At 41.9% G+C, this 26,058-nt stretch overlaps 1 protein-coding gene across 3 annotated transcripts in view; it reads right to left on the bottom strand.

The window, feature by feature from the left end:
• The window catches only part of dlg2 (discs, large homolog 2), a 177,261-nt gene that overhangs the window by 37,129 nt on the left and 114,074 nt on the right, over positions 1-26,058 (bottom strand). For all 3 annotated transcript variants that reach the window (XM_083665055.1, XM_083665051.1, XM_083665052.1), the window contains 2 exons: positions 9,455-9,508; positions 644-694 (listed from right to left, as the gene is read on the bottom strand). In XM_083665055.1, coding sequence (XP_083521181.1) covers positions 644-694; positions 9,455-9,508 — 105 coding nt within the window. The remainder of the gene's footprint in view (positions 1-643; positions 695-9,454; positions 9,509-26,058) is intronic.

The following is a 26,058-nucleotide window of genomic DNA, read 5'->3' as shown; positions in this document are numbered from 1 at the left end:
TTAGTTCCACATGGTGGTTTCAGTCAGATAAGGGGACACAGTTAGTCTGTGGCTCTGAAATGCACTGGGGAATGTGATACAGGTTGCTTAGATTAACATGTTTTTTTTCTTCTTCATACTAGCACAAAATCAAACATTTCTTGAAGAATATGATTGGTGTTATCATATTCGCTGATATATGAATTCAAACAACAAATTACAATTACAACAACTTATAGTTCCTTTTTGTTTTTTAGTTTTTTAGTTTACAGTTTTGAAGAACAAAATGTGGAGTCAATTAAAATGAATGGGTTCCTATACCATAGGTTTGGATCGGGAAATTATGTTATACTTTCCTAGTGTGAAGAGCTGCTGGTCACAGTGAGCATGAGACTGACATCATACAGTATACACTCAGACACAGCTCTCCACTGCACCAGCAGCTGCCTCCCACCTTCTATTGGCCTGTAAACTCATTCTGCCTGTCACATTTAATGACTGTGCTTCCTGGTTTATGAAGCCGTTTATGGGACATGCCGCAGATGAGTGTTAAAGCTCCAGAAGAGCATAAAACAGGATATGGTGCATCCCTCATTCAAATTCAATGACTGCCAAGTTACCTCTCCATGTCTATATGGAGTTACATCATTGATTTCATACTCACCCGTTCTAGTGTGATTTCTTCAAACTCATATTCAATTTCTGTCCCGTTAACCTGGGAAAAAAAGTAAAACAAATAATTTTAACATCCTGCATATCTTGTATTTTTTTATTAAGCTTTATCAGGGAGGTTTACGCCAAGTTCACATCACATCTCCACAGAACTCCTTCCATTCTTTGTATCCTCTCTCTTATTCTAAAGCCATTTTTACACTGCTGATCCGCCATAAAAAGCCATCACGGTGCCGCGATAATTCTTAAAACATACTTGAACGAACGAATGAACAATTGTCAATTCACAATGCAGTACATGACTGAGAGCCAATGACTTCTTCCTCAGGGGTCAATCTAATACTGTCCAGTCTGAGATAAAATTGCTAATACCTGCTCCAAGTCCACAGATTTGCTTTCCAAGCCTCCACAACATCAATAGAATTATGATGAAGCTGCAACTTTGATTACCTGCACTGAACTACAAGCTCATATCCAGTCAGTGCAGTACTTTGGATTTAATTGCCTCAATCTAAGGCTGATGCAGTCAGGGACCTGAAAATCCATATCTATTTACCTGCTCTTTCAAGTCTCGCTTTCCCAAAGCTGTTTGGGCATGGGTCCAGAGCTCTCCCTATTCCATCATAAACCCCACACAGTGCTATTACCAAAGTCCAAGCTAAAAGCCACCTCAAGTGTCGGGGTCTTTATAAATTAAATGACATGGCAGAGAGAGATATAAGAAAGAGTTCCTAGCGTTTTGGGTGAATGTGTGTCACTTTTGGGAGTTGAGACTCAAATGAGGGTCATAAATGTACTCTGTAAGAGTGATCCCCACCATCTCGGCTAATCTAAAATCATGCTCCACAAAGTGAAAAATGTAATTGCCATATCAATATCCAATTATACAATGACGACCTGATTGGTTCAATAAATATTCAAAAACATTCCTAATTGCAGTTGACGACCCAGATCATTTTAGAAACTTCCCTTGATGAGAACAAAAAATAAAATCTACAAAGAGTCAACTTATTAACTGTGCTTTTGACATGAGATGTCAAGATGAAGATTCATTATGCAATGAGGGTATATGAAAAATGCCTAAGCCTTTCATGGGTAAACAAGAAACAATAAATAGCAGTGAGTAAGCTCATTTCCATCTGGGTTCCCCTCAGCTGGCCAAACAAAGACAGGGAGAGGAATGACACCAACAGCCTGCTGCGATCTTGATATTCCCTCTATGTCTCTCCATGTTGAGATACATTTAATTGAATTATTCAAAGCATATCAATCAAATCTAACGAAAACACAAGATAATGATAACTTTAATTGAGATGAGAGGTTCAACAAACAACAAACTCAACTTACCTACCCTCATCCTAAAATTACAGTTTTACGTTACTCAGCAAACCTCTTGTTTTTTGTGTGCACTCCATCGAGATACATTGGGACTGTGAACAAATTATAGAAAGGTGCAAACACAAAAACACTGTAGTCAGAGACTGATGAAACCCAATCATCTGTAGATAAGACGGAGATGTAGCCAAGCTCATTATCAACATCAACCATCATTAGGAGACAGGGAGAGAGAGAGAGGAGCTACTTAACCGGGAGGACTCACACAGGGTTTCAACTTCACAGATACTCATTAGGCAGAAGACTTTAGCTGGGGACGGTGTCACGAGCCTTTTAAGGTCATGAAAAACAGCCCCCCCTGAAGATGTAAGTGAATGTTGGGGAGTTGAGTGGCATTTGCATTCAGGGCTGAGGCTGGCATTCAGATGGGAGCTGGTTGAGACAGTGGATGAGTGTGCAGCTGGAGAGGGGAGGGGAAATAGGCTCCATGGCTGAGAGCTCATTGCCACGACTCTGTTAGGGCTGCTCCATTACTGAGTGAGAGGGATAATATTATCCATGGTGAGTCATTGTGTGTGCACATGTGCACACTCACACACATGTGCGCACACACACACACATACACACACACACACACACACACACACACACACACACACACACACACACACACACACACACACACACACACAAAGACAAGCACACACATTTACAAAAATGTACTCAATCATATTACCTAGTGGTGGGAGACACAACAACAACAACTAGGCAGTGTCAACTAGTAAGCTGGTTCTCCCATAGTTTAAAATCTAATTAGAAGGGGGTCTCCACAGCGTTCAAACAAATAGATGATGTATTACCTAATTGCTACAGAGGCCATCACAGAAATGGAATTAGCTTCAATTTGGTCTTGTCATTCTCTATGATATCTCCTCCTTCCGCATATTAATTGCAAAGAGCCTGCTGTGTCACTTGTTGATGGCACAGTATGATTTATTTTTTAATTGATCCTTAAAGAATGATTTTTGCCTGTAAGCAGCTAACCAAGAAGACCCTAGGGGTGCATCTCAATAGCATCATGTACTGTACTGTGCTTCCCCTTTTCATCTCCTCTCCTTCATCTGCAAACACAGGGCAAGTGAAAGCAATATGGTGGATGTGAATATTCTCAGTGTAAATGAAGAAGAGTAGAAGAGGTGAGGTCACCACTGCAGACTATTAAGAGTGTCTGAATATCTTGTATTAGATACAACTGTATTGTGGCCTATAAAGATGATAGCTGAACCATATCTTAACCTGAACAAGTGTAATGGACCTGACAAATGCATGTCAGCGATCTCTGATGATGGTTTCCTGCTGACTAATGACACCACTGACCATATTATGTTTTGGCACCAGCACTCAGGGCAGCAGTGCCAAAGAAAGTCGTGCCAAGTTAGAGGCCAGTCATGTAGTGCGCCTTCATTTGTTTTGATGCTTGGTATATAAAGCCCCTTGCATACAGTCAGTACTGAGTCTTAGTATTCATCACAACTGTTTGCAAGTCTGCAGTGATTTTTTTTTCTCAAGAAAAAAATAAAAGTCTGCAGTGCTAGATATCTTTAGTTAATTTTGTATACAGTGCCCTTTGTAAGTAATCGGACAGTAAAGCATTTTTTCTTCTTTTGGCTCTATACTCGAATAGATATATTCCAGAAGATTTTATCGAAGGCTATTTTTGTACATGTTGGTTTCCCCATTCAGAAATTATAACACATACATAGTCCCTCTATTTCGGGGCACCAAAAGTAATGGGACAGATTGACCACACCAGACACTGGGTATCTTCTTTGGTGATGCTATGCCAGGCCTGTACTGCAGCTATCTTCAGTTGTTGTTTGTTTTGCGTTTCTTTTTTTGTCTAAAATCTAATAATCAGGAAATTAAATGCACCTACAATTGGATTTAAGTCTGAAGATTGACTTGGCAAGTCAAGAACTTTCTACTTTTGGCCCTGAAAAGCTCCCTAGTTGTAGTGTCTTGACTGTATGATGAAGGGCCATCTAGTCTTACATAGCCATACCTCCAAATCACGTTCTCATGCCTCCTTTGGGGGTCTGGAGAACTTTAGATTAGCCGATCTGGCTTGGACTGAACTGGACCGAAGGATGGGAGAATGTGCTTGCACTTTCATTGGATTTAACATTCCAAGAATCCTCCCCCACATGCCCGTAGAATGGTTGCAGTATTTTGCCTAGAGTTGTTGCCTATGCTAGCTTGTAGGTTAAGGGCCATTCAATGAATTTGGAGGCATTTGCTTGTACTCGAGTAGACAACATGTTTCTGTAAACTTTAGAATACAGTACATTCTGCTAGTGCAGTCAGCAGTCACAGTTGGCAGAGGTTTAATAGGTGCACACCGACATTTCAGCGGGGTAGTCCCACCGCTGAGGCAATTTCACGGTGTGAAGTGCTGCCGAAAGCCACCACAAGGTGGTGATAAGAGCTGTGAAGGATGCCATATGTGTCTTGCACTTGCAAACATCTGTATTTGTTTACATTTGTCAGCACACATTTGACAGTGCGTATAAACAATAACGACCATCGGATGTAAAACAAGCAATTCTGGTGACTTTTGATGGGAGAATAACATAGTGGTTAGTGTGAGTGAAAAGCATGAAATTATCAGATCTCAGGTTTATGACACAAGGCCTATAAACAGCTGTGATAAGCGTTGCATATATTTGTCAGTATGTCAATCCCAACACCTCACATTTTGGCAACTTGTCCGCCACCCCACAGTGCCCTGACAAAGCAAAGAGTGTTTAACACTTTAACAGTAACATTAACACGTACTCTCTCTACTCAAATACATGTGGGAAGGGACGTACTGTAGGAAGTCTATTTCACGAGAAGGAATAATACAACAAGCAAAGTCATACAGTATGTGGCTTCTATGAAAGTGAACTGTGTGCGTGGGTGATTCAAGCTGGGTTAATGACAGAATATGAGTCATCCAATATGCTGTAATCAGTAGTGGGTTGGTCTATCTGTGGGCTGCAGGACCGGTGAGTGACACAATCTATGAGCTTTGCGCAGCCCTGACATGAATAAGCATGCGTCAGCTTTATTAATGCAACATATTGATTACTGAATGAAATTTTCATTAGAAAAGTAGTCTACATTTGTTGGGAATGTCCACATTTTCAGCAACAGAATGTAATAATAATAATAATAATAATAATAATGCATTTATTTTGTATAGCACTTTTTGATGAATCATTTGAAGGGGGAGAGTTTGCTGGATAAACTGTCAGGCCTTTATTTCTTAATCGGAAACGATCAAGAAAAAGATTAGCTTCCCCGATCAACCGTACAGCATATCCTAAGATTAAACATTAAACTCCTGGCTGCCTCGGGTACTTGTAGTTTCAACAATAAAACAATTACAAAAACACATCTCGCTCCAGTCACACTGAATTTTAGTTTTTTTTACTGAAGTCTGTGAATAGAGCCAAAAGTGAGATTTGTTGACACAGGTCTGTTTGCTACAGTTCTCATAGAGAACAACTAGCACCAGTAAGCTAAATCTCGATTTTCATTAAAACATGGAACAAATAAAAGAATGTAATGTCATCTTGTTTTGTGCACACATTATTTATCATAATGCCATTGCCTATTTCGGAGGAGTGCCTCGGCATTGGTTTTGGACACCCTCTGCTGTATCTCCCGCCCGTTCACTCTCTTCCGTTCTCTTGCTTAATCGTGACTGTGTGAACGAGTCCTCTCTCCCTCCCCCTCCCCTTGTAACTATACCTCAACTGCTCTGCTTTGATTGTTAATCTGAAACGATCAAACAAGCGATTGCAAATGCTATTTTATTGTGATGAGTACAACCTTCAAAAAAGTATTTTACACACGTATGTATGCATGAATCGGAAAACATTGATTTGTCTGCAGTATTTGACAACATGTGAATAAATTATAAATAATTAAATAATTATAAATAAATTATCACACACAAACCTGTCAGTGATTTTTTTATTGATAGACGCATATGGCACAACAACCATTCTCATTTCTTTCCAGCTCTAATCAGTAAAATAAAGTTAAGCTACTGAAAACAAGCTAGACCAACCTTTTTAGCCTACCAAGGCTATGATACTGTGTGCGTGTTTGAAACAACTCATACAGCAAGCTACAGTAGAGTACTCTTGCAACGTAAACATATCCATCATGCTCAACGATGCCTCCTGGTGGTTGCCGAGGTGAATGACCTGAAATAAAACTCGCGGGTGCAGTTGCGGAACTCCCACGACATCGTCACACCAGTGGGGACTTTTTCAACTTCTGCCTACTGTACATCATCAATTAAGACATTTTAGCCAGTTCTAGGGTTGCAGCTATACATGCCCAAGCCATAACACCCCCTCCACCATGTTTCACAGATGGTGGTTTGCTGTATATCTTGGGTAGATCCTTTTTTCTCCAAATTTTTGCAATCACTCTGGTACATGATAATATTGGTCTTATCTGTCCAAAAGACCTTTTTCCAGACATCTGCAGGCTTTTTAGGTACTTTTTGCAAACTGTAACCTGACCATCCTTTTTGAGGATAACTAGTGGTTTGCACCTTGCAGTAAAGCATCTGTACTGTAGTTCGGCTGGTGACGTATTCTGCAGATGGTAGTCTCTGACACGTTCATGTCTACCGCCTGTAGAGTGTTGCTGATCTGAGGGACAGTTGTATTTGGGATTTTCTTAATTATGGAGAGCATTCTTCGTTCATCCACTGCAGAAGACTTCCTTGGCCTACGAGCCCATTTGCAGAGCTAGCCAGTGCTTTTTGTTTCTTTTTAATGATGTTCCAACTGTTGATTTTGGCAAGCCTAAGGTTTTGGCTATTTGTCTGATCGTTTTTCAGCCTAATGATGGCTTCTTTGACTTTCATTGATAGCTCTTTGGTCATCATGTCGACAGATATCAATAGGCAAACACAAAGCCTAGAATCAATACTAGACATTGACAGCTCTCATATGCCTGTATAAAATGATGATAAACACACCAGATTAACCAGAAATCCCAAGCCAATTGTACCATTACTTTTGGTGCCCTGAAATAATATAAAAAGTATGTATAAAAAGAAACCAATATGTACACAAATACTATCAAATAAAAGCTGTAGCTACTTTAATGTCATAGTATTTGTTTGATTTAAAATCTGGAGTATAAAGCCAAACAAAGAAAAAATGCTTCGCTGTCCCATTACTTACACAGGGCACTGTATATAGTGAATAGGGGTAATTGTTAGAGCTAGCCGAGTTACTTGAAAGCCTGCTCCATTTCCATTGTCAAGGTTGCTGTGTGCACAGTTAAAAGTGAGGATGTTCCAATGTACCTTTCTGCTGAAAGGTTTAGAAAGTTAACACTGCATGTTGATGAGGAACACAAGATTAGGTCCAAGTGTGAAAAAACCCTTTTCCAAATCTTTCAAAATGTAATTATTCATAGCAGACTGGATCCGTGCAGCTTCTCTCTCTCTCTCTGTCATGCATGCGCACGCACGCACGCACGCACGCACGCACGCACGCACGCACACACACACACAAGCACACTGCACATGCTAACAAAATGTAGTTAATTAAAATGGATTGCAGTGGACAAGACTAACCAAGAGGAAAGCATTCCTGACACAGTATCTGTTTGGTGATAACTAGCAGTTCAAATCTCCCGTCAGTGAATCTCTTGCGATTCCCTGTCAGTCTTGCTCCTCTCATTCTCAACATGCACAGATACTGATTCTAGAACTTTTTCCTATACCCTGACAGCAGTAAGACTGCAGGCGTGCTTCAGTGCTCATCAGGTAAACAGCATGCATTTCTAATTTCGGTACATCTCTAAGTCTATTTCTGTCACCGCCTCCCAACCCTCCCCATAACACCCACCATCACACCTTTAACTGAGCAAAATGCCCCAAAATATAATTTATATTACTTCTATTTATATTACCCCAACTTCTTTGTTGTATGATAATTGCAACTAAACTAAATACTAACTACTGTGGGTTTACTAGCTTATCCTAGCTGTAACAGTAGCTATTGTACAGTGTGTTACAGTTGATTCCCAAAGTTCTTCTCAACTGAGGTGTAGTTCCTCAGAGCATGGCCTGCAGAGGGAGAAGGGAGAATCCGGGTCAAACACCTGTTTTTTTTCCGAATGCCTCATCAGTTCTGTGCTAAGCTGGCACTATCTCCTGGGAACTGAGAGGAATATGTGATGCTCGCTTTTCCTCTCTTTCATTAATGCTAGCTATTTCGGAGCAAGGAATGCAAGCCACACAGCTCAGACTCTTCCCGTGTGTTGATGGATGTTGTGCTGAAAAGCTTGATGTGCAGCTCAAAGTCAAGCATCCACACAGGAAGAGTTTATTATGTACTATGTAGAATGTCCTATTGAGTTTAACCCTTTGCAGTAAAACAGATCATTCAAATACACTACTCTTAAAAAAGACCTGCATAAGAGTTGATTGTGTTGGCTATTTTGGGGTCTGTAAGGGGTTTATATTGTGTAGATTGAGTTGTACATGGAAAGGCAACCACAGTTAAGCTGTCTTAGTACTGTATGGTTCATTCTCTCAGCTTTTCTTGCAGGTTGAATTTTTCATAAGTCACTGACTGGCAAGACAAGCAGGAACAGAGAAATGCTCTTATTCTCCTGACAAGCTGTGGAACATGAAAGAGAGGAACTCAGGCACAATGGAAGAGTAGCACTCCTTCAATGAAAGATCATCTGGCCAGTCAGAAATATTTTGAGTCATTTAAAACAATGACATATACCCCTTGATTACGATGAATGAACTGAACCTCATCATAACCAAAGCAATAAAAACTGAACCCCTGATTTATCCCTTGGTTTGCACTACCACATTTGACATCTATTGCCTTTATCTTCCTCAACACCCACTATTTTTGCTCATACATTCATCTTGTGCCATATATTTTTATTTTCATTTAAAATTCCATCCAAACTGCTTTAGAGAGACTTTGTCCTCCCAGAGCCTACAAAAAGAACCCATCAATAATAAATGTCTGTTAAAAGAAAAGTTCTGATGTAAAACCAAAACCCAAGCTTTGGGGGTATTCTAATCAGTTGTCCTCCTGCGTTTGTGTTTTATTCATGACAGCTATCTATAATTCACAACAGTGACCTTATTTGTTTTAGCCAGATATGTTGTGTTCCAGATAAAAATCGCTAAATACAATATTCCTCTGTCCATTGCAAACTGGTGCTGAAGAGTCTTTTCTTTTATGGAAACCTAATTACCTTCTGGTATACTTTTGCTTATACTGTAGTACTGGTTATACTGCACTGAAAGTGTATGAGGTTGCATTGTGCACTGCATGAATTGATCCATAGGGAAATATATTGTGGGTGCATACAGAGAAGCATACTCCAAAAAAATGGAAATTAAATAACCAAAACAACTCACATAAGGTACAGACTCCAAAGTGTCCGTGTTGACTAGCATTGGGGCAGGGCTCGCCTGAAAAAGAGAGAAAGAGAGAGAGAAATATGAGAAAATGGCAAGAGATGCCCTACTTTCTATAAATGGATCCAGGGGACAGCTTCTGGATCATGCATTGACTTCACCCTGTATCATGAAGAATTTAAGAGTCTTCAGCTACAGTAGATGCTATGATTAGCATCTGTTCTGATACACAGCCCTAAGATTGGACAATGACTTGGGAAGGTTCAATAAATATTTGAAACGGAAGGCTCCACTAAAAATGAAAAATATAACAACACACACTTCTAATAACTATTATACATAGTTTAAAGTTGCAGCATTTTAGCAATAATTAGAAAAAAATTGAATTTAGATTTTCAACTATCTGGAATGAGAGTTCAAGGTGGCTGGGAGCGACAACTCAATAGTAAACAAGCAACTTTACAGGTTCAAACAAAAAAACTATAACTAAAATGTTGTTTTGTACTGTACTGTACCATCATGTATGGAATGCAACATATCATAGGTGACACGATATAACACACAAAAATACAGTTTTCCATGACTGGATGAAGAGGACAGATGGGTAATGGTAGAGCTTCTATTGTAGTGGGACTCTGAGGTTAGGTCATGCAAATGTCACTTACATTCACGTAACAGAAGTTACTGTACGAATGGATAAAATGCAGTAAACAAGTAGGAGTAGAAAATACATTGCCGAAACATGATGCTGACATTCCCTTGATATTCTGTCCTTGAATATATACCCTTTCATGTTAAATAGAATTAATCAAGGCCAACTACAAAGGAAGAGCTTCTCATACAGTGCACTTCAAAGTGAGCATAACTATAATATAACAAGAGATTAACTTGCTTATGTGTTCTTGTGACCCTGATACCAAGCGATACCCCTCTAATTAAAGACATGGTCGGAAATGCCTGCATTAGATTTTTGATGTTGAGGGAGCAGCTGTGTATGAGCTGGTGACATCCTCAGGTTGTGTACAGTTCTCTTCTGGTACTGTGTTGGCCTGAATCATTCCGCTGTGTTTGCTTTGAGGGTGAAGCCAATGCCTGTGTAAGAGCAGATGTGTGTATTACATGTCATGGACTAGAGAGTTTGGTTGTTTGTAAGTCCACTGACAGTGTATGACAGAGAGTGATGTCCCCTGTATGCGCATATGTGCACTCTCACAACCCTACATGGACATGGACTTTACTTCATGGATCACTCCTTTCTCACTTCTGCACCTCTCTCTGGTTACACATGAACAAATGCCCAGCTTGTAACAGCTTGTTCACATAAGGGATTGCAGTGTCTTCCAGACTTTGTTTAAATACACCACTTAAAAAAAGTACAGTACAACATTTCTGCATATATTCATCAACTTCCCTCGCCAGTTTGAAGGAGCCAAAGCCAAATAAACCTCCGCCAAAAAACAGTGCCACTGCAGTTAATAAAGCTTAAAATAACAGAATTGCTCTCGTCTAGAGCCATTTTGAGGAAGCAAGTAGTAATTAAACCATGAAGATTTTTACATTCTAGAAAACCTCTGACCATGTACAAACTGAAGCTAATTATTTGGACCAGATGCCTAGAAAGTACATCTTTTGAAACACTTTAACATGCAGAGATTAAAGGTGTTGAGGCAACAACCTGTGTGCGTGTGTGCAACTGTGAGCGTGTGTGTATGTGAGTGTGTGTGTGTGTGTGTATGTGTGTGTTTGTGTATGTGTGTGTGTGTGTGTGTGTGTGTGTGTGTGTGTATGCGCGCGTGTGTGTGTGCGTGTACTTGACATTTTAACATTCATCAGCCGTGTGGGATAGAAAAGTCAGCCCACGATTGAGGCAGAGTGGTGTTTGTTGGTAGATTGACTCCAGTGATTGAGACACTTTGTGCTTACAGCTACTGTAATTGTGTGAATGGATTCTCACACAGCAACACAATCTGAAACAATCAGGATGAGAGGGAGTCAAGGAGAGAGAGACAGCATGAGAGAGAGAGAGTGAGAGAGAGAGAGAGAGAGAGAAAGAGAGAGAGAGAGAGAGAGAGAGAGAGAGAGAGAGAGAGAGAGAGAGATATTTGAGGGCATTTGAATACACAGCACTGAGGGAAATCAATTAAGAGCTTCTATTCAGGATTATGATTATCATTCAAGATGGTTGCAGTGCTTTCTCTGTGGGTAGGAAGAAAGCCAAGGGTAGAAACTGGCCAAGGGTACAGGCAAAAGTATTGTGAGAATGATCATGTTTTGCTCACTGCGTGTATTCGTTTGCACAAGGAAAATCTCACCTTCAGTCTGATAGGGAAAGAGGAGATCATAAATGTGCCTTAAAGTGCTTATCAACTAAGCCATGGTGGATTCTGCTCCTTGGCAGAGTACTTTTTTACTATGGATTTTCGTCACTGAGGTCGACTTCAAAGGGTGAGGAAATTATAATATATTCATATCCGTGCAAAGACATGGTGAGGCGAACCGCACATAATTACACTATTGAAATAAATTGTGACACAACTTCAGAGCTGAAAGCAAACCGTGACAGAATCATAACAAGTGGAGGGACTTTTCATCACTTCTCGCTGGGAATATCCTCTAAAGTGAATAAAAGGTACTAGCCTCATTGTGAACATGATAAGACATAAAGCTCACAAGTTCACCTATAACAAGCTAGAATCAAAACACATATCCATATGGCACAGTGTAGTGCAACAATGTGTAGTAGACAAGCTGATTGTGCTCATCCACCCTCCCAAGCTCTCTCTAGTCTCGGTCTCCTTGCATGTTTTGTTTTCTTTAGACACAAGCACTGCCTGTTTGTCTACACCTCTTTCAGTGAGGCTGGGCATGTCACTCCCATGTAATACAGTATACACTCACTGAACACTTTATTAGGATCTCTATACTAATACTGGTTAGGGCCTCCTTTTGCTCTCAAAACAGCCTCAATTCTTTGTGGCATTGATTCCACAAGATGTTGGAAACATTCCTTTGAGATTCTGGTCCATGATGACATGATTGCATCACGCAATTCCTGCTGATTTTTCAGGTGCACTTTCAAGTTGTGAATCTCCCATTCTACCACATCCCAAAGGTGTCCTATTGGATTCACATCCGGTGACTGGGAAGGCCACCGAAGAACACTGAACTCATTGTCATGTTCATGAAACCAGTTTGAGGCGACTTTTGCTTTGTGACATGGTACATTATCATGCTGGAAGTAGCCATTATAAGATGGGTAAATTGTGGCCATGAAGGGATGCACATGGTCAGCAACAATACTCAAATAGGCTGTGGCATTCAAGCGATGATTGATTGGTATTAACGGGCCCAAAGTTTGCCAAGAAAACATTCCCCACACCATTACACCACCATGAGAAGGTGTACAGGTGTTCCTAATAAAGTGTTTGGTGAGTGTATTATACTGTACAGCTGACACACACACACACACACACACACACACACACACACACACACACACACACACACACACACACACACAATACTGAGAGGGTCAGAAAGGCTTTTGTTCAGAGTCACAGATTCTCAGCAGATCATTTAGATGAGGTAGCCAATCTATTGGAGTAAACATCTTCTGGATTTGCAATTATCATCTAGAACTCTTCAGTCATCAGTAGCTTTGCTGTTTGCCAAATAATATGAACTGTGCCTGTCTGCTTTTCAATGTACAGAAAAATAGGAAGCTCATCTACTGTATGAGAGTAGTCACCAACACTACATGCATGCACACATGCACACACACACTCTTAATATATATACACATTGTGCTATTGCTTGACTACAGTAACCCCTGTTCTTGTCCATCACTTTTGAAGCTCCTGCTCTTTCAGAGCAGCACATTGAGTTGGAGTCACAGACAAGCGCTTTCAGGGTTATTCACTAAGGGGAGCCTGGTCTGATCTAGGTCTGTTAATTATGTGTTAATAACTACAGTACATCAAGCCCTTTAATTATAACGTCTCACTGTGTTACATAAGACTCATTTTAGCTGTGGGAATTCCACCTCATTTGATCAGCACAGAGAGAGACATCATAAAAAAACATGTAATAACTTGGCAATGTATCACTACAGTAAGCCACTCTCACTGCCAGTTTCTGGATTACTGCTGATTAGTTGAGGAGGAAATAAAGTTGTCAGAGAAGAAAACTGCATCACTACAGTGATGACTACACCTACTGTACTTGTTCTTGTAGATGGATTTATATTAATATCCATTTCCTCATTTATGTTTTTATGAGACTTTTGGCTATATTTTGTTGATAGCAAAGCATATCTAATATTGATAATCTGACTCCAATGTAATTATTACTATGTGCAAAGAATTGTTGAGTCTGTACTTATTTAGTGCAAGAAAGGTCAAATAGAATTAATCAAATGAGGCTTTAATAATACTGTATACTTATACATATATTACAAGGCAAATACTTAATAGAAAAATGTTACATTCTAATAGAGTGAGTAGAGAGAGACAGAGAGATGACCACCGTTCATCACAAAACAATGCTACTCACAACATGATGAGAACCTCACAACAGGACACAGGAACAAGAGAGCGAGCTTTTCCCTGACCTCTGCCTTTTATATCATCCTAAAAAACACAGTATTTAAATTAGGAGCTGTTCATTAGGAGACCACCAACCATCATTCATCTTATTGCATCTAAACTGATGACATCACAGTTTTGACACTTCAAGATGTTCCACAGCCATTTGTTTTCCAGGGGATGGTAAACTTAAGAAGATTGGGGCAGAATTTAAATTGTCCCACTTCACTCTCAGGCTTGAAAGATACCAAATTAAGTTGTCAGCAAATATACAGTAGCTTACTGTACGGCTGGTTTACTGTAACTACACAATTTAGTTATCAACACTGACTAATATTTCCTCCATGGAGATTTCTACTGGCCATTGCCCATGACTTTCTTTGTATTGAACAGGTCTTAAATGGTTTACAAATGTTAATTTTAATATTCAGTTAGCAGCAAAAACACACTACAGCCCAAAATGTTGTAACGTTTTTTGTTTCGGTATTGATATGATAACAGAGGGTATTCTGTGCTGTGAGATATATCTTGAGATGTTCCTTTATTATGGATTAGAGAGAACCTCTGTGGCTGCACTTTGGTCTCTCAGCTGCTTGTACTCCACATCACTTTGCTCAATAATTTAAGGTAGACTATGTATAGTGCACTGTGCAAAAAAACAATCAATAATTCACAAACATTTGTTCACATGTACAAACAGTCAACAAAACAGGTCGGGAGAAACAGAAAATGAGAGAGAAAGTGTAGAAGTAGGGGAGAGAGATGGTGGTGTTGGGATGAGAGAGAGAGAGAGTGATAGAGAGAGAGAGAGTTTTAACACACATTTATTGTACGCTTAATGGTACTGTAGATAGTACATGGTGGCAGACCGTGGCCTCTCAGAGAACAAAACTGACAATAAAAACACATAAAAAGACAGAGAGGGGGTGGTGGGGGTGAGAGGGAGAGGGAGTGGTACAGGAGTGGCTCCATCATGACAGCTTTGAGAGAAAGGTTGCAACACAGAAACAAGAAGTTGTGAGCATCATGTAAAGAGGGTGAATGCATGATGAATGATGGTGGGTAGGAGATGCTTGTGTAAGAGACAGGGAGAGAAAGAAAGAAAGAAAGAAAGAAAGAAAGAAAGAAAGAAAGAAAGAAAGAGAGAACAACATACAGAGAAAATAGTAAAGGATAGCAAATTAGAAATGAGAAGAGGAGCTAATAATGTGAAAGCAGGGAGAGAAGGGGCCGAAGAGGGATGGAGATACAGTACACTGTACACCAGTGCACATACACATACTCCATTTCCAACGTAATGTTTTCTGTATCCTTCCCAGGTACCCATCATTGATCCTCTGTCAAGATCCATATATCACCAGGGAACACCAGTAAACTGGGATGCTGACTGAATCGCCACTGCAATCCTGTAGCCTTGGTCCCCAGCCAGATGATGGATAGCCCTACATTACGCTCTCTTGGCAAACACCCCTGAGGCAGTTGTGCAATGGTTGCACAAACATTATCAGAGCAATTCATATTGGTAACAGGTTGCATGAGTTTTGACAATTATCCTCTGTATTTGGATATCACTGTATCAATGTTGTGGCACTGGCAAATATTTTGTTAAGATGTGCTGCCATTGCGATGGTACAGCTGGTTTCACATTTGACATTGACACGTCAGTGTTTTAGCTATGGTTAATTCAATATGTCTGTATTCGGACAAAATGGCATGATGAAAAAAAGCCATTCCCACCTTAGAATAGTGACTTTTCGATCAAAGGTGGATCTTCCTCAAGTCAAACTTAATACAGTAAATGTGCACATACTCTTACATATGTCTAACCCTAACCCTAACCCTAACCCTAACCCTCCAATGGACAACTAAACAACCCCAAAATAATGTTCACAGGTGGACAGATTAGACATTTTGTCGACTGGGACCTCACCAGCATCATATCCTGGGTTGTCCACTTGTGCCACTCCCACAGCTAAGGAAGTGAGAGTCACACTCAGTCTAATTACTGACTTCCTATTGTTAACAACCTCCATCAATACACTGCTATCCTGTACCCAAGAAGAAATGACAGGAAGGCTGGCTTTGTCAATATAACATTACATGACATGGTTTCAATAACAAATCAAGTGTGTGTGTACTGCCCACTTCTGCACCTGAGCCTGTGTCCACACTCCCCCAAAAGTGTTGCCTCAGTGACCAGAGAGGCTACCAAACAGCCTTTTGACTCTGTGAACAGAAGCTCCTTGCATATTCACCACAATGTGTATGGGAGCCAGAGCTGGGATGTCTACAACCTTAAGCTTTAAAACGCCACGCCAGCTACTGCTGGCAGAAGTCAAATGATTATGGCAACACAATTGCCAGTCACACACAAACAGTTTACACACACACACACACACACACACACACACACACACACACACACACACACAGCGCAGAAACCATATTTTACAGTATATCACAGATAGCTATCCTCTTTAATATCAGTGAGCTAATGGAGGCAGAAGAGAGTGCCTCTGACATCCTACTTTCCATCTCTCATGGAGAGAGAGCCTGGCTTCATTCACACACCAGAAGAGATTGCATCTGGGGATTAGATTAGAGATTGCACATTTTATTAGATCTCGCGCACACTGGTTATCTGTATATCTCTCAGAGGCTTGCCTCACCTCATCTTTGGAAACACAGCGAAATTAACTAATGATGAGGATTTGAAACTCTGGATGAGAATGCATTTAGACATTTTCCAAAGAGAAGCTCATCCATCTTGCTAAACCAGTGCCTGTTGATCTAACTTCTCGATATTACAGTATGATCTTATTAAATGTACCTCTTACTCTCAGTCTCCCCACCGCCAAATCCAGTTAATACAGATCAGGTATGATCCACACACCCACACTCTCTCTATCTCTCTATAGACCTGCTCAGATATGAACTGAAGTCAGGTAACGGCTGGTTACCTGGTAGGGGTCCTGCCAGCTCTGGGGACAGCTGCATTCAGACCACATGTCGCAGCTGCCACCTTTGGCACGGACCACCGAGCGACCGGGGCTCCTCCAAGAGCTCTCTGAGCGTGCAGTTATCAGCCTGCCTCTCTGCCTGGGCAGGGTGGCACCCGCAGGGGGCGAGCCATAGTGGTATCCGTGGGGCTGCTGATGCTGCCACCCGCAAGAGCAGGGCATCTCTCCGCATCCCCCACCCCTGCCACCCATCTCCACAGAGAAGCTCTGCTGTTTGTTCAGGTAGACAGTCATCCTGCCCCGCACACCAGATCCCTCACTCCCTCTCTCTTTTCACCTCCTCGCTGTTTGTCTCTCCCTTTAAGGTTTCCGTTCAGTATCCAACCTGTTCTGTGAGTGAGTTAGGTGATGCGCAAGTCCTCTTCAACGAGAGATATGTGAATGGTGCTGCTGCTGCTCCATTGGCCAGAGTGTGTATAAGTGTGTACGAGTGTCTCTAGGCTGAGAGGATGTGTGTGTGCTTGTGTGTGCTTGTGTGCGCTTGCGTGTAAGTGAGTGTGAGTGAGTGCCTGGGTTGCTGTTAAAGAGTCGGCATAGTGGGAGAGTGAGAGCAGAGCAACAACAGCAGCAGCCAGTGGCATGTGTGAGGGAGGGAGGGAGGGAGGGAGAGAGAGAGAGAGAGAGAGAGAGAGAGAAGGAGAAACAGAGTGAAATAGAGAGAGGGAGAGAGAGTAAATCATAGAGAGAGGGAGGGAGAGACAGAGAGAGATGAAGATGGAAAGCAGAGATGAGCAGAGAGAGGAGGCGGGGCTGGTCAGTTGCTGCTGTGTGTCGCTGGCTGTGTGCTGGCTGGCTGGTAGCTCTTTGTCAATGGATGACTCAACTTACAGCACAACTTGACAGCATCCGCTGCTCCAGGCATAAGCAATATATGCTCCGCACAGCTGGGGGATTGGAGACCAGAGTCTGCACTACAAATCTGTTCAGGTCTGAGAGAGAGAATGTCAGCCTTTCAGTCAGTACTACTACAGTCCTACCCAGGTTTGAACAATTCTTATCTCTGAACCACCTCCAGGAAAAACAGATTGTCTTTTTCAAGTTGTCTGGCACAGGCAGCACTTCGTAGCAATGGCGTTTGAATGTCGAGTCCAGCAATGATGGATATACTTGAATCTGGGTTGGTAAATTGCATTAAAAAACATTTGCTAACATATAGAATGTTAACAAATGAGTTTTTCTTGACATTTGGAAGCATTGACTATTGTGAGGATTGAAAACAGCATGTAGCCTATGAATGAATTACAGACCACAATCCACAGTCTACAAATTGCGGAATAACAAATTAAATAAGATGGCCAAATAAATCATGCATTGGCAAGCATAAGGTCACTGGAGCTGCTTAATTCAATGACTGGTCTATTTTTAAACCCCCACGTCAGATTTAATCAAAAGCAGAGATCTTTAGGTGGAGTAGTTGATGCTAAACTGCTCAAGCTAAACCATCCAACTATTTTACAATCAACATACCTGCTGAAAACAAACATATACTGTACTAAAATCATGAATGTCTATTACATTTTTTGTCATTTGTACTTTAGTATACCACAGCGAATACTTCCAATAGATATGTTGATTAATTTGAATGTGCACCATGATCCGATAATCTGATCATAATGTTTGGATAAGAAAAGTTATGTAATTGATTAATTAAAAGTACAAATGAGTACCAGGTGTAAACATGCCCTCACACAGTGCACTTAAGGACATAACTAAAATGAGAAAAGCTAGAGGAATCCTCAGCTAAGTCTTATCACTGCAGATTCAGAAGGGAGGGAACAAGAGAGGGAGAAATAACTTTGGCGAGAAGCAATTATAACATGCAACACTTGATAGGAAGGAACTGGGTGAGGGCTTAGCACAAAAAAAGCAATCCGTTTTTTCAACACTTTGGTGATTCCATTACAGGGTCGGTACCCTGGTGCCCTGGTACCCTGGTGCTTGGTGTTTGGTGTGTGTGTGTGTGTGTGTGTGTGTGTGTGTGTGTGTGTGTGTGTGTGTGTGTGTGTGTGTGTTTATTTTCCCTGAGGCCAGTGACAGCAGTTTGTAATGGAGAATACCTCATCAGGGCTGGCAGGGTGACAAACAAAAACACTTAAGAAAGCAGCTGTGTGAAGCGTATCCACGGCAACAGTGAGAGACTTGGGGTTTTTGATTGGTTTGGTAGAGCAGACAACAAGCGCCTTTATCAGACCTGGTGTAATTTCTGACAGGCTTCTTCGAAGGTTTCTGCCACTTTGAGAGATGAGTCACACTATAATACATACACTGTGGGCTTGATGACCACGCAGGACAGATATACTCAAACAGGGTACAGGGATAGGAACATAAGGAATATTATATTATATATAATATAACTGATATCAGTATTTACAAACTAATAGGAATTTGAGCTCAATATGGGATGTGGATAATTTAGTTTGCAAAATACAAACTAAACAGACACACACACACACACACACAACAAGTTTGCTAGCTAACGCTAATCTCAATTTGTGCACTGGACCTCTGCCAGCTCGACAACTCAACTACTGCCACAATAACATTATGACCAACAACAAACAAGCACTGTCCTGTAACAGAGTATTTAATTGGGAATATACCCAGTTTAATACTGTTTTCTCTTATTCTTTGAAGATATTCATAGATTCAGAGATACTATATCGTTTTGGTGTTTAACGGAGAAACTACTTTTACGATTTTACTTCCGCCATAGATTGAAAACCCATCTCTTCAAGCTACATCTTAACAGGCCCTTCCTAAAGACCGCTTCACCCTCACTACCCCCCCTATACTATCCTTAACCCCGAGACCTCTTCTCCCCTACTACCCCCCTGTACAAGTTCTCTCCTGCTAATAAAATATATATTTTTTAAAAATACAAAATTAGCCTACTGGCATTACGACTGCCAATGGCCCCTGGTGTGAGCATTGATTACTTTGTCTTATGATGACTGTTGGATAGATGATTCACTTACTTTAACAAATGTATTGTTGTAAGTCGCTTTTGATAAAGGCGTCTGCTAAATGCCATAAATGTAAATGTAAAAACGATTACTCCTGTTGTGCAAAGTTGAGCAATTGCGGCTGCTGGACAAAACTATATAACAAAGGTAAGCAATCTGGGTCGATTATCAACATAGGAGATATATCAAAAAATTTATGAAAGTGTCAAAATAGTGAAACATCTCTTAGTTATGATTAACTATTCAAGATTGGGGATTTATATAATTCCTGCAGGCAGGGGTGTCTGTCTCTGTCTCTGTCAACTCTGTGTTTGTGGGGTCTTGATTACGATGCTGAGGGCCTCCTCTCACAGTCTGAGGCTGACAAGAGTGTGAACAGATACTGAGTGTGTCTGACAGCCTCAGTGCTGAGGGAATGACCCATGGGGTTGATGGAAACTAAGAGTAGCAAGTTTAAAGATAAGCCAGCCAGAGAGCAGTAGTGCCCCCTGCAGGGCTGGCTGGTGGGGAGGGTTTTCACAGAATGGAGTCACAACGGAGTTTAGAAGCTAACTTGTGTTAGCTTCCAGTGAATAGACTGATATCTGAAGGGGACGGTAGTTGATGAGCCAAACAAACTATTTCAAAACAACACCTTCCAAACAAACAACGCATTAACAATTAAGACAGATAAATCAGCCTCAGTAGGCCTACAGTACAGTTGATAAAAAAAATAAGTAGACATTTGGCTTCTTTTCTTTGACTTTCATTTTTAAAAAGCTGCTACTTCTCCGACTTAATCCTACAATACCTGTGGATAGAAGTCTGGCAAGAGTCACATCTTTGACCACCTATTTCTCTATTTGCTGCAGCCTGGGGAATGCTTTTTTTCATTCCATTCTCTGACCTGCCTGTAATCATAGCCTGCATCCCTGCCTGCTGTCCTCTCTGCAGCATCTCATCTCAGCCAATCAGGACGCCAGACCATAACACAACACAATGGGCCACTGTCAAAAACCAATACATCACTGCAGATAGGCACAAATGATCATACTTCTGAGCAATACATACACACCAATCCTTTTTTGTTTCCTGTGACAGAATCATGCAATGATTCAAAATGACATAATGCATGTTTGCTGATGGAGAGGTGCATCGTCCTTTGTATGACACAGTTGTTATGTTCTAGTACCTTTCCTTGTTTCCTCCTCCTATTGTACAGTATAGCCTTGTCTCCTTAGTGACAAGGGATCTAAATAGGTTTGAATATGTTGCTTTACTTATATCACACTGCCCTCACTTTTCAGATCATTACTTAACCTATCACATCCACCACATCTTGAATACATGCTCTTCATTCATGTCATGTGTCTATCCCTCCCTAGCTGGACCCTCCTGTTGAATCCCCTACAGTACTGTATGTCTGTCCACTCACTTAACCTGTCAGTCCAGTAAAAGGCAATTACGGGCAGAGGGGGGGGGGGGGAATTGCCTTGGCTCCATCTGCTCAATACCACTGCACTCAAACATTTGACCCCTTGATAGTGGCACAGGTGAAGAAGCCTGTCAAAATTTGACAGGTCATTTACTGTTCCCGTCCCACTTGGTTGAACAGTGCTCAGGCACTCAGACCGCTGTCACAGGGAAACAGAGCCTTGCCAGCTGTAGTTGACAAAGTAGGAACACTCAGGGAAAGAAAGTTGAGCTATACAGGATGCCTAAATGGCTCAATCTTTTGTTGCATCATTTTCAGAGTACAAAGAAACAGTAACTTGAGGTCGTATGATATTGAAGAAATGGATATCAAGCGTGTATCATCACTACATCATCACTACATCACAGGATGAAGAACAAAAACAATGAAAAGACTGAACTGAATAACAGAAGACAACAGATCAAACATTGACTAGTATCTCTACCAGTGCAGTTTGCTTTATCAGGAGACATACTTGTAATTCATAAAATTACCACATGGTGGCACTTGTAGCTCAGTTGTACCATTTGGTAGATGATAGTGATCATTTAATTTCACACACACACACACACACACACACACACACACACACACACACACACACACACCCACACCCACACCCACACCCACACCCACACCCACACCCACACCCACACCCACACCCACACCCACACCCACACCCACACCCACACCCACACCCACACCCACACCCACACCCACACCCACACACACACACACACACACACAGCTATTATCCCCCTATCTCGCACCTGATACATTTGAGACATATGTACTGATGCAGTAATCGGTAATATAGCTGGACATAACACTAAGTCATCTTCTGGGAAGATGGGGAAAGCTAAATAATGAACACTCTTACATTTAATGATTACGGTGAGAGCAAGTTTGGCAGCCAAGCATCAACATTACCATGTCAGTGTTACAATATCAGCCATTTAGCCAACTGAACAATGCACATTGAGACATTCCAGGTGAGTTCTCATTTCAAAGAGTGGTTAGGGCAGGGGATCCAAAGCCCTCTGATGCCCTGCCCTGACCTTGGCCCTGAGGAAATGAGCAGGGTCGGTGAATTCTGATTTAGAAACACTCTGCCAAAACTGAACTTGAACCCTGGGTCCAAGTATTTACATTATACAGAAGAAGACAGACATCTGTTGCAGAGGGTACCAAAAGAGCTGCATGCTAAATGAAAAGCTGATTATTATTTCATGATTGAAGGCAAAGGTGAGGCGCTGGGGCTATTCTGGAGTATTCTGCCGAGATGTGGTGGCTGATTAGAGATTTACCTGCGGGAGAGCCGAGGAGGATGCTGGGTCAGACCCTGCTGGGTGAGCTCTGCAGCGTTAATTTATTCCATTTTGTTTAACCTTTATCTAACCACAAGGGCTCATTTAGAATAGCAGCCAGGTGTACATGCCTGATGCAAAGCAATTATAAAGTGTTAAAGGTAGACTCAGGAAAACGACATCATTGTGAACACTGGGGCGACTTCCTGCTTACAGATGTCAATAACAACAGAATAGCAATCTGTCAGATCTAGACATACAATATCATCACCAGCAGCATTCAGTCACGGTCATGACAATGGGTGACCTCTGGGTGGCCATGTACTGTAGCTCATGACCTCTCTTTGACATGATGTCACAGCAGGGTTCAGATGGCCATCTGCCCCGGTCACCAAAATGAATCATTTACCCAACATGTGACCATCCAGACGCCACACAAATCCCCTTCACTAGGCAACACAAACACATAGGCATAAGCACACCCACACCCACACCCACACCCACACCCACACACACGCACACACATCAGGCTGATGTACAAACAATTTGAATGTAAAATGTTTTACGAAAAGGTCAGTCGATAGAGATAAAAAAGATAACAGCACATGTAGTACAGTATCACATTTCTGAAAAATGCCCTGACATCAATTGCCCTGACTCCAACTCTCCAAACTTCAACTTGTAATTTGATTACATTATAAAAAGTTATACTGTTTTTTACTGTGAGTAATGTGGGCGATATGAGAGAGGCCTACTGGGAGCAGGCATGCAGCAGCCATATCCTAAGGAGCTGACCTGACAGTAGCTGACGCTGCTGCGGTGCCTCTTCAGCAGCCTCTCCGTCAGGTTCTGCTTCCACCTGCAGATGGTGAGCAGCGAGGGCCACTTGAGTGTCCCCTGGTCTGCCGTGTGGCCCATCAACACGTCCATAGACAGGTGCTTGTGGAGGAGCCGGGGCCGCAGGCCCTCCATACCACAGGGAGGGGGCAGCATGTTGGGGACGCTGCCCCCGTGGGTGTTGTTCCCCAGGGCAAATCTGTTAACCAACATCTCCAAATGTTGTTTACCCATGTAGTTCATTTCACCCATTTGACCAACAGATAATCGAACAGGGTTTAGTCCTACAAATATCACTGCAGTTCCAAAAACGTTGAGGAAAAAAAGAAAAATCCCAGGTTTTTATCCCCTCCAGTTGCAGATACCAACTCAGTTTGCACACCCATGTTCTCTCGTAGATCCTTGGTGATCCTTGGTGAGCCAAATAGACAACTCAAAGTTCAACTACACCTGAATGAACTAGCTAAGAAACAACATGCACCAAGCCATTCTGAGATTTTGTACCTCCTTCCGTCAGCTTGTCTCATTCCATCGTGTTGGGCCAGTATGAAAATGAGGGTCAGAGGGGCTGCTAAACGGCTACACTAGATGCCCCATCCTTCCTCTCTCTCTCCTGTACACTGGCATTGGGTTGGCTGGGCCTGCACTGGTGCTGGGCGCTGTTGGACAGGGGCAGATAGACGAAGGGAAAGGCAGGGGAACTCTTGGACACATACTCAATATATCTGATTGGGTGAAAGCAACACACAGGCCAGAGAAGTAGATCCAACTGGATTAGTCAGGGAGGAGCCGGCTGGCCGGGCCCAGTGATGTAAATCACAGAGAAACATAATTAACGCCGGAGGGAGGCCAGCTCTGTCGGGAGGCCAAAACTAGATTAGAGGCGATCAATGGACCAAGCGAGAGCTCACACCACACCATAACCAACACACACACACACACACACACACACACACACACACACACAAACAACAGAGCAGTGTGGTGCAGTATCGGAACTAACGAGCGAAAAACACAACAAAACAGTGAAACAACAAAGCCGGCTCAGTCTGCCCAGAGGCAAATCCAATCGAAATGGAATACAGGTTCAAAGCTAATTGAAAACTCTTAGAATAGACTGACTTAACCTTTTCTCTCCCTTTGATTGGGACAATCAGACCAACTAAATCACAGAGGCCAGGGCACAATGCAACATTAGTCAGACCATCATTTCCTTCTGTTTTGTTCTTGTGTGTATTGTTGTTGCAATCACCAATCCCTCTCTTTCTGGTTCAGGCTCTCTCTCTCTCTCTCTCTCTTACTCTCTCTCTCGTCCTCCCTCCTTCTCGTTGTGTCTCTGTCCAGGTACTTCTCTTTCTCTATGTTGGAGAGTGGATTGGGGCTGTGGGAATCGAGTAGCTGACAGATGAGAGCCTTGTTTGCCTGGGAGCTGCCATGCTCTCTCCCTCTCCGCCTCATTGTGCAGCTTGGGGATTATCCTACCCTGGCCCAGCACTGATAACACCCCCCTCTCCACCACCACCACCACCACTACCAACAGCCCTGCCCGCAACTAACACCGTATGGCAGAGGGTGAGGGAGGGCAAGGATGAGGAGGAGAGCTTTGACATGCCAGGAATAGAGAATCCGAACAACTTCTGCCCCCGCCCCCTTGCTGACTCCCAAAACCGTCAAAGCAGAACAGATCTCAGACGGGAGCACCCAAAACTCCATCTCCCATCATGTTTATACTGCTGTGCTGCTCATCTCACTGGATGTCTGACATTTAGTGCTTTATAACCCCCTCTCTCCTGCCCGCTACAACATGCTGCTGCATCATTTATAATAGATGGAGTTGGTTCTCAGTCAGTAGTGAGGCGCTACCTGCAGACCCTGTGAAGCACAACTGCATTACAGAAGGGGGGTGAGGAAAGAGATAGCTAGAGAATAAGAAAGAAAAAGAAAGAAAGAAAGAAAGAGTGAAAGAGAGAATAAGAAAGAGAGGGTATTTGTCAGTCTAATGCAATGTAATATGTCTAATTTCTCCCTCTTAAATGTGAAAAAAAGAGATTTGTCTCCTTTTGAAGAATCTCCTACCTATCCAATATTATACAGTACCTGTCATGTAAATAGATATTCCATTCAGTTAGCCTACTATCTATAAAAGATTCCACCTAAAATATCAATCCCCCCAAAGCAAATGCACAAATAAGAAAAATCCATGGGACCAGTGAATTATGGCATTGCAGAGATATGGCCCCTGAGGCCCTCCATGTCAGCTCAATATATACAAAGAACCGCATCACATCTAAAACAAACACTGTACAGGAAGAAGCTATCAGGAACAAAATATACACCTCAATACCATCATTCACTTCCGAGCAACACATCCAAACAGTAATAAAAACATGATTACATCATACTTGTTCATTGTATGATCACTTTCCATACAGCACCTTTAT

The sequence above is a fragment of the Argentina silus genome, assembly GCF_951799395.1.
Source record: "Argentina silus genome assembly, chromosome: 2".
NCBI lineage: Eukaryota > Metazoa > Chordata > Actinopteri > Argentiniformes > Argentinidae > Argentina > Argentina silus.
This window is presented reverse-complemented; position numbering and strand designations above follow the sequence as displayed.